The following is a 10,204-nucleotide window of genomic DNA, read 5'->3' on the forward strand; positions in this document are numbered from 1 at the left end:
AGGGATCGGAGATCCCAGGAGGGGGCGGTCAGGGGACAAGGGAGCAGGGGGGTTGGGAAATGGGAGGGGGCAGATAAGGGGCGGGGGCCAGGCTGTTTGGGGAGGCACAGCCTTCCCTACCCAGCCCACCAGTTTCACAACCCCAATGTAGCCCTCAGGCCAAAAAGTTTGCCCACTGCTGCTCTAGACACTATCTCAACACAAATATTAAATGGCAAACACAGAGCTGCCACTGACTCCTGTTGCAGCCTTGGCCAAGGAACTTCAATTCTGTTTTCTTGACAGGTGCGGAAACAAAGGGGATAAAACATATTTGAGTAGGCACAGGATCCTAAAAGTATCAGTTAATATTGGTAAAGAGCTCTCAAGATGAAAAGCATGACGAAGGTTAAGTATTGTTAAGAAAAGAGTACTGGTTACCAACTACCAAAATAGCTTACAGCTGATCAGCTGTATACAAGTGAAATGAGAAAGTGAATACGGTCTATGCTCTGTTCTTCTATATGTGTGGGATCGTTATTCATGGTGGGAGAAGCCTGCACTGTAGCAAAGGGATCAAATGTAAAAGTATAGACATATTGGGATTCAGTGTTCCAGTCAGGCTCCTTATAGAGATAATCTAAGACCTGTGGCTCACAGCAAACATCCAAAACTTCCAGCGTTTGGAAGGGGGTGCAGGAAGAAGGGGGAGGTAGGGATCCACTGTTCTTGCTCAGCCCCATCTCTAAATTCAATTTATTTTTTAAAAAATCTTGCTTATTATTTGTTAAGCACCAGTAATGTACTTGACATTAGTCTAAGAAGTATGTCCCTCAGGACATTAAAGTAGCCTAGTACTGGCGGAATGTTATGTAAGACATAATGTGATGAAGCAGAGAGGCTTTCAGCATAAAACTGTTGGTAAAACAGGCAGACAATTACACTGATCAGAATTTATTTTCAAATACCTCATTTATATCATTCTCACATGAAACATTTTTTGCCGTATAGCCTACACTTAGAAAACAGAAGAGAATTTCATAAGGCACATGAGATTATAGACTACATGGAGATATCTCCCCTCTCTTGCACTTGTAAAATACTGGTGATTTTAAAAGTAACATTCCTAAATCTAGACCCTGTGTAGCCCCATGTATAGCAGTATCCATGAAATTATTAGACTTTATTACACATATACCTAGTAAAGGGCTATAACAAGTCTTATATACATCACATTTTCAGAAACAGTCACAGCTGGCTACATTTAAAGGTTATGCTACTCCAGACGCTATGAAACAGGCTACTTATAAAAATATAACTGTCTGCTTCTGGTATGGTACAATACAGAGCATCAAAATCTTATGGAACAAATTCAGTTATTTTTGCAATGGGTGCTGTTCACTTTCACCTCCTCTTCCAAAATCCACATTTTAAATCAATTGTGTCCATTTTACAGAGAAGCAAAATACACAAGAAAAATCTAGCTTCATCATCTTCAAATGGTCAGTATGATTCCATATATTTGAAATCATGTCAGAGCATTACACTGAGGAATATCAAGACTCAGCTGTTAATTTCACAACCATTAAACATTATGGACCACATGCAACTAAGTTAAAATACATCCTCCCAATTTTGAGTTCTAGAAACTGATTTTCCAGGCTGTCCCAATGCAGAAACCAACATATTTTTATTGAATAGATCTCATGGACTTCAGTAAAAGGTTTCTATTGCATTTTTTAAGTTCAGCTGTGGAATGTTATGCATTTATTTTGCTTTAACAGAGGGAAATTTTGCTTATGGCACTTAAGCCAATATATCCCAGAATGCATTTACATAATGTCATTTTCTTTAAGTAGGCCAGGAGGTAAATTGTGGCCAACTTTATCAATTCAAATGGTTTCCATAATTTTCTTATAATCAGATATCCATTTTGTTATGATGAGAAAGAAATTGTGAACAGTTAAAATTCCAGTTTAATTGAAGACTCTGAACAAAGGCTCGCTTTAAGGCTGCTGCCAAAGAAAAAATAAAGCCAGAACATAACTGAGCTTGGAGTATATAGAACAAAGCAAGCTGGGGCCATAAAAAAAGAGAGAATATAAACTAAGGCTTTTCACTCACTGTGCAGACACCGGCCTTGGAGTTAACCACATCTTGCAAATAGTCAAATTAACCCAGTGATACCCTCAAACAAAGCAGACTGGAATTCAGCAGGTTTTGTTAAACCAGGAATTGTGTCATATTTGATGCTGCAATAGGCAAACCACTAAATGACATTTTAAACACACTTCACTTTAATTTGTTGAAGGTATCTGTGAAAGAATCAGTTAAATTTCACTGCTTGTTTCAACACAATTTTGCAACTATAATCTAAAACAAGTTTAACCGACCAACAACTGCTTCCTTTGGAAACAAATAAGAACTTTGTTCAAAACAGCATCAGAAACAGGTCACAGCAGTATCACTTTTCTGGTGTTTGGTTATGGCACGTAATCTGCCTTTTTTATAGGCCTTTCAATTTAACTGGCAGCATGAAAATTTCTCAGCAAAGAACATTCTGAAGTTCATATTTGTAGACTTAAAACAGACACATTTTGTGTGGTGTTATATGGACATTTGTTGCATCCCTTTTAAAAAACAGCATTTACATTCTTTCATCAGTTGATCTAAATGAACTGTCATGGTGTCTGTATAAATACAAAGGCACCCACGACTATTCAAAATGTAACAAAGTAGGACTTTGTAATGTTCATAGGGCGTGCACATTACTGCATGTAAAAGAGAGAGAAAGAGGAGAAGAAAGGATTTCCAAGTCAGGAGGCTACAAATAAGATGTAATTACATCAGTTACTTAACATGTTAGGCAGTCTAACAATGTGTTGGAGGTATATGCATGACCTTTCAAGCAGCAGCATTTGGGGGAAAACTCCACCTCTTGTTTCACATTGTTAAAGTCCACCCCCCCACCCCCCCAGAAGTGGTTGAGGGAAGGAGATGGGGGGAAAGAGGGAGTAAGTTTTTAAAGCTAAAATGTCATTTTGGAGGCACAGTGTTAGTTTTTAAAAATTGTCCATCTATATAGAGCTCTCTATTTCCATAGTCCTGTGTTTCTTCTAAATAGCCCTATCCACAAAGGCCTCAGTTTTGTTCCTCCCTCTTTTATATACATTGTATAGCACAGCGGTCTAAGCTTGTCAAATACAAGATACAGAAAGTCAAACCCTTTGTACAATTTCTAACTTCACAAATGTGTTCCTTGACGCGAGACTAGTCCGGAAACTCTGACATCAGACAGGTGAATGCTGAAACTCCTTAACCTGATTTAACAGGAACTGCCTACCTATGTGTTCTTCCATCTCCCTCAAAAGAGAAGGGGAAATTGAGATTTCTAATAGCAACATAAACACACTTATGGATCTATGCTACATACCTGGAGAATACAGAGTGAGATTTAAGCTAATATAGCTTCTATTTGATTTCACTAGAGCAACATTTAGGTCCTCGCAAATACTATACAAAACAACAGTACTTTTTCCACCAAGATTTGGAGAGATTTTTCATTTTGTCTGGAGTCCTGCACTTGGATTTCTTTGGTTGGTGCTGGGTATCTGAGTACTGAATGCCAGCGACAATGGCCGCGTCAAAGACCTCTTTGAGATTTTTCTGAGTCAAAGCTGAGCACTCAATGTAAGATGCTGCTTTTATTTCCTCAGCACAGAGCTTTGCGGCCTCTTCTGCAACAGGCTTTTCTTTGCATTTGTCCAGTTCAATGAGAACTTTGACATCCTCTCGGAGGTCCGACTGTGTCCCAACCAGAATAATAGGAGCTTTGGGGCAGTGGCATCGGATTTCAGGAACCCACTTTTCACTCACGTTCTGGAAGGACGAAGGGCTCACAACACTGAAGCACAGCAAGAAGATGTCTGTGTTGGTGTAGCACAGCGGTCTAAGCTTGTCAAATTCATCCTGCGCAAAGCAAAGCAACATTACTGCTGAATAAAAGTAGCATTAAAAATTATAAAGGTACCACCCTTACCAGTTACTAAATACTTCCCATTATAGAGATTTGAACTACTGAACGTATAAAGGAAAGGATCATGTTTAACTGTTCTTCTCACACAGGCACAAATGTAACTTGCGTACAACAGAACATGGTGTTTTCATAGTAAAAGCCACAAATATGCCAAATTTCAGCTTCATCCTGCAACATGGAAGTCATCTGAAATTTTGCCATCGACTCCAATGGGCACAGGGCCAAACAATATCTTCTTAAGGTATTTAAGATTCATAAGCTCACGAAAGCTTATGCTCAGATAAATTGGTTAGTCTCTAAGGTGCCACAAGTACTCCTTTTCTTTTTGTGGACACAGACTAACACGGCTGCTACTCTGAAATCTAACACTGCTGATTTCTTTTGAATGCTTTAAGCCTTACTTTAGTGTTTGTATTTATGGCCTTCTGCCCTATCTCAACAGAAGAGCCAGACTGTAGAGGTGGAGTGCAGGCTAAGGTAGACCTTAAATAGGGGGTTAGAGGGAGGGTGTAAATTCACCTTTAACAGAGATTAATCATGGATCAGCTCAGATTTAAAATGCACACACACCCGCAATGCTGACCACACTATCCATATGTTGAGATACAGACAAGAGCACAGAGACAACACAGCTGCAAGTGTTCCCACGCAAGAATAATTTTAAATAAATGAAGGTTCAATAGCATCCTACAGGAAATTAAAATAAAAGATGAGCTCCCTACTATTTTGTGTTCATATTTCTTATTACCATCACACTTAATGAATTACAATATAAAGGCTTAACTTGCCAATGGCATAATATAAAGCCCCTCTTTACTTCTCATTCCCCTCTACATCACATCAACCACCTCCAAACCGGCAGGGTTAGATTTTTTTTCCTTTCTGTCTTTTTGGCCTTTAAAATAAAGATCTAGAATGCAAGGCTCTGATTTTCATCTTGAGGAATCAACTAACATAATGTAGATCAGTGGTTTTCAACCTGTGGTCCATGGATCTAGGTCTAAGATTTCCAAAGGGGTCTGTCTGCACCTCCATTCAACATTTTTTAGGGGTCCACAAATGAAAAAAGGTGGAAAACCATGGATGTAGATGACACCTAAAAGGTAATAGAAGACTTGGCCATCGTGGCATTCTCACTTATCGCAGCAGCTCAAAGAACTGTAAGAAGAATGCAAAATGAGGCAAGGGTTAAATTAACTATGCATAGCCTGATTTTATGCTGACAGCAGGATAAAAGCACAGTAACACTAACAGCTTAAACAGGTAGGATTTGGTTCAGCCATGATGACATTTTAATTAAAATTCACCATGCTCTCACGGGGTCTTAAATTAAGAAGAGCAAAGAGCAAATAAAGTCAACAATGCCGCTCTAGGAACAATATTTTACTGCTGAATTGCAAGTTACATGTTAATTTGTCAGGATTTAAGATTTTATTTGGAAGCTTCTGAAGAGTCTAGGATATGCAGTTGTTTAAAGCCTCAGAATTCCCATTCCACTTGAATAAATTTATTTCAGTTGTCATGCAAAGGTTGACAACAGATTATAAAACAAGAGTCAAGAAAGCAGGCTTCATTAGTTCTCTCGATTCTCAGATTAAGCCTCCCAGGCAGCAAAACAGCAATGCAGGATTGTCACCATTTGGCTTAAAAGGAACCCTGTCTTTACAAAGTGTTCTGTCCTGTGCAGCAAAGGGGCCAATTAAAAAAAGACATCTCCCCATGTTATTGCAAGGCATTATGAAATTTTGCAGGATTCAATGGTTTCAAAAGCCAAAACCAGATGTTACTGGAGATTTCTGTAAAGATGATACATGGTCATTTATACAAGTACAGTCAGCAGACATTCTTTGTCTCACTGCTAGATCCAGGGACTGCAGAGCTGCACCTTTGGGCTCACGACACCAAATCCTCAATGTTTCTGTATGTTTTTACCTATTTAAATGCTAATCCCATTTTGAAGCTGCCTCACACACACAACCAAGATTTTATTTGATTAAGCATCCTATACTGCTGGAAATGGCCCACCTTTATTATCACTACAAAAGGTTCCCCCCTCCCCCCCCGTAATAGCTCACCTAAAGTGATCACTCTCCTTACAGTGTGTATGGTAACACCCATTGTTTCATGTTCTCTATGTATATAAATCTCCCCACTGTATTTTCCACTGAATGCATCCAATGAAGTGAGCTGTAGCTCACGAAAGCTTATGCTCAAATAAATTTGTTAGTCTCTAAGGTGCCACAAGCACTCCTTTTCTTTATATTCAGAATGATTTTCTTCATTTTACTGGTTTTGACCGAACCCATTCCTTTTAAAGGCAAACACCAGAGAGCGGTTTCACTGGTTATTTCATTAAGGAGTTTTTACACTCCTGAACCAATAGCAGTAACCAAAGCAAAAAGTGACTGGACTTTTTAAATCTTCCGGAAACCAATGCTTTTGCCACTCCGTGGGGCCCCATCACCAAGGATATGGTTACAATTACATCTGGTACACTCTACTTCTGAATTCACATCTCAGCTGAAGCTGACAGCATGTTGCCATGCCCCCTTGCCCTCCATCAGGGTATTACATTATGGGACAACCCTAGTGGCCTATCTCATATTATTGTTCAAAGGGGGTTGCTCTGTACTCTTTTAACCTGGGTTAGAACTGCAAAAAGTATAGGGAAAATGCAGTGCTGGCATTGCATAAGGTATAAGCCAGTACTGAACCGAGCCCATGGAGTTCACATCTTTGTTATAATGCCCAATTACAACACTGCTCATTAGGATAATGGGGTTTGTCTACTGATGCCATCATACTCTCCTTATACTGCTTTCGCTAATGCTTGGCTCCCTCAGATGGTATTGCATTATTTGGCTGGATGCATATTCCAGATGCTTATGTAAGGAATGTGAGTTTTCATATGGGTGTGCAAAACTGGGGGCTTCGGGTGGCTTTAGCCCTCCCCCTAAAAATTTAGGGAGTGTCTTAATAATGGAAGCACTGAGTTTAGAATGAAGCTCATTTATCTCATCTTAGTAAGAGTTGACAAATGTGATCATGGTACAAAACTACTCATGAAATGGACATTCAACAGCGTTCTTTTTAATTTCCAGACACCTCAATAAAAATAGTTGCCCACACCCTTCACTTGCCTTCCTATCTGTGCTCAAAACATACAGAATCCCCCCTCCATTCCCCCAGCAGCAGCACTTTTAAACTTATAGATAATTAAAAAAATAAAATTAAATCAGTGGCAACAAGTCTGAGAGAGAACTTACAGTCCCTGGGAATTCAACCTGACAGTGAAGTTAGCAGGGAAGCAATCTAAACCAACCATATACAGTGGGTTAAGAATTACTTACTCTGATGGCAATTTAATAAAATGATCAAACAATGGGTATCCTTTTAAATCCATAAAGTCTTTAGGAGGACTATTTTGTGTGACACTTCTCCCTTCCCCCCATCACTTAAATGAAATAAGAAGCTTCACTGACCTGACCAGCCGTGTCACAGAGCTGAAGTCTCACGGGTCTGCCATCAACAGACACAACAGCTTAGGAGAGAAAAAATGTGTAATGAGTTCAACGTTACACATTTTTCACTTAAAAAAAAAGAGAGAGAGAAAAGAATCATGCCTTCCCTCAACATTTGTTTTCCCTTCAATTAATTTAATGACTTGAAGAACTGGAACCAAGTCTGTCACTAACATTTAGGCACATACAAACCCTTCAGGGCTTTCCAATTCATTTCACTGCAGCTGATGAAGTAGCAAATCACTGAACTAAAACTCTTTGATGACACAAAAAGAGAGTGATCCGAACAATTAGGTTACTTCTCTTGTTACAGAGGATTTGTCTTCTTGTCACGTTTGTGTTTTCAGAGGTCTGGGTCCAAAAAAACCTTCCCAGTTTTAAATCACTGGGAAGACAATGCAAATATTTGTGTTTTCCCTTGGGAAGCTCCTCTTCCTGCACTACTGGAAATTTTGACTACAGAATTTGCCATTAAAACAAGCTAGCTTGATGTGTGACCATGTGCAAACACTGACTATGGTGGTATCTTTTATAAGAGAGACCAGCCTCATTATTTCTTTCTGGCTATTTAAATATAAAATGCTTTTAGCCATATTGTAGGTTTCATTTATTATTTGGTCGCTAGGCTTCACAGTATTGATTTTCAATAATACAGAGAAGTCATGCCATCCAATCAATCTTCCAGCATTTAGAATGATTACATTACCTTTAAAGCTAGAATGCTAGCTGCTAATCATACATAAAGTACACCCAGAAAGGGACCGTTTGGATCAGCTCCATAAAAACTAAAAACCGAGTACTGAAGCTCGACATCCAGATTTGTGCCAGGAAACTGAAAGTCTCCGGCACAGCTGACCTCACACCACTTAAGCGTAGAGAGACTAGAGAGCCATACATTTAATACCCTCATGTGGCCCTACAGTCTTATTAAAACTTTCAAAGAGTGACAAAGATATATAATTGAAAGAATTCAGGAGGCAGTTTCAAGAGCCCCATCCATCTCTGCAGCCACCTTCCAACACAGTTCTGAACAGAGGGGAGATGAAGGATTTACTCCCTCCGTCCTCGCGCCCCCAGAACCCAACTAAAGGGGGCAGGGTTGTGACACACCGATATTTCCAACATGATCTAAAGTTCAATCCTTTAAAAAAAAAAAAAAAAAAAGCAAAGTCTTATCCGGGCGCCTGGCTGAACACAGCTGTAAAATATGGGCACCGCACAAGCACAGAGCTAGGAAAGCTACATGCTAACAATATGGGCCAACACGCGTGCATCACTGGGAAGAAGGGGCGATAATGATGTTTGCCCCCGAGCGTTGGGGGGTGGGCCTTTCGCCTGCCCCATGGGAGCTCCCTCCCCACCCACGGGGGGGAATTCACTCTTTCACCAGTGCCAAGCCATTTCACTTCTCCCCGAAGAGGGAAATCCATGCAGCTCCCTCTAGCGGGGGGTGGGAGCGGGGCATGGGGGTACTCCCCCTTCCCCGACAGTTCATCTCCGGGAGGTGGATGGCAGATCCCCAAGCAGGTCGCCAGTGTTGGGGGACTGTCCCCGAGGGATTTCGTCCCTTCCACCTGCCCCCCTCCCCCAGCTCGTCTCCCCACCTCCCTCCCCCTGCGGCGGCCCCTTACCGGAGAAGTTGTCGAAGGCGGTGGGGATGTACTCCGTGGGGTACCCATTCGTGGTGTAACTCACCACCAGGCTGGTCTTGCCCACAGCCCCGTCCCCCACCAGGACACACTTGAGGCTGCGGCGCGGCTCGGCTCCCGCCCCGGTCCGGCATCTGCTGCCTAGGGCCGCTCCCAGCGCCGCCGCCCGGCTGCTGCGGACCCTGCGCGGGGGCACCGGGGGCACCTCGCAGCCGCCAGCCAGCGGCTTGCTGATGTAGCCCGCCTCCCCCTCCTGCTGCGGCGGCATCCGCCTGGCACCGGCGAAGGAGAGCTCTGCGGAGCGGGGATCAGAGCCACTGGGCTGGGGGTGCGAGGGGCTCAGCGCCCGGCCTGGGTACAGGGGTGCCCTGCCCCTTCAGGGTCCGCCACCCCTGCCGCGCAGCTCCTCCGTCGGGGAGCCGAGTTCCCCCTCGCCGGTCTCCTCTGGCTCCAGATCCTCCCGCCAGCAGCCGGTGCGGGGCGCCCGGGGCAGCTCCTGCTCCTCCGAGCCAGCACGGTGCTGCCTGAGCCGCTTCCCGGCTGCCCGCCGCCCGGCGAGAGGCTGGGGGGGCGGAACAGCAGCCAGCTCCAGCGGCGGGACGGAAGGGGCGCGATCCCGGCCTTCCCGGGGCACCGGGGGGTGGGAGCGGCAGCAGCAGCGGGAGCCCTACGCGTGCTGCACTCGCCTCGCCGCACACTGAGGAGCCTCCAGCCCCGGCTCTCCGCCTCCACAGGACACGACGATGCACTGGCAGCAGGCGGCGGGGGGAGGAGTCCGGCGGTGGGGACTAGGCGGCGCTGCGGCGCTCCCTGCCGCCCCTCGCGGTGGCTACTGGAAAAGAAGGAGCCTGGCGGCGGCAAGAGCTTCTACGGAGGCCTGGGGCCCGGGCAGTGGCTGCGCCGCTTCTCATTGGCCAATTCGCTTCCCCTTCGAACGCTGAAACAGCCCGCGCCGCGACTATTGCCTGGAAGCGGCCACTTCTCCGCCTGCTCTGCCCCGGGCTGTTCCGTCCCTGCCG

At 43.8% G+C, this 10,204-nt stretch overlaps 1 protein-coding gene across 1 annotated transcript; it reads right to left on the reverse strand.

Annotated features, from left to right (window-relative positions):
• Nucleotides 1-217: 217 nt before the first annotated feature.
• On the reverse strand, nucleotides 218-9,914 carry RHOU (ras homolog family member U). The gene is made up of 3 exons (XM_074948831.1): nucleotides 9,168-9,914; nucleotides 7,498-7,556; nucleotides 218-3,948 (listed from the first exon to the last, which is right to left on the reverse strand). Exons 1-3 carry the CDS (start codon nucleotides 9,451-9,453, stop codon nucleotides 3,493-3,495), a joined length of 801 nt encoding a protein of 266 aa, XP_074804932.1. The 5' UTR covers nucleotides 9,454-9,914; the 3' UTR covers nucleotides 218-3,492.
• Between the last annotated feature and the right edge of the window lie 290 nt (nucleotides 9,915-10,204).

Source organism: Natator depressus, chromosome 3, assembly GCF_965152275.1.
Source record: "Natator depressus isolate rNatDep1 chromosome 3, rNatDep2.hap1, whole genome shotgun sequence".
NCBI lineage: Eukaryota > Metazoa > Chordata > Testudines > Cheloniidae > Natator > Natator depressus.

Bases quoted from the DNA above. Each gene is read 5' to 3' on its own strand.
- RHOU (XM_074948831.1), bottom strand. From the start codon at position 9,453: ATGCCGCCGCAGCAGGAGGGGGAGGCGGGCTACATCAGCAAGCCGCTG. The intron at 7,557-9,167 runs GTAAGGGGCCGC...TTCTCTCCTAAG, and splicing joins CGCCTTCGACAACTTCTCCG to CTGTTGTGTCTGTTGATGGC. The intron at 3,949-7,497 runs GTCAGTGAAGCT...TGCTTTGCGCAG, and splicing joins TCTGTGACACGGCTGGTCAG to GATGAATTTGACAAGCTTAG.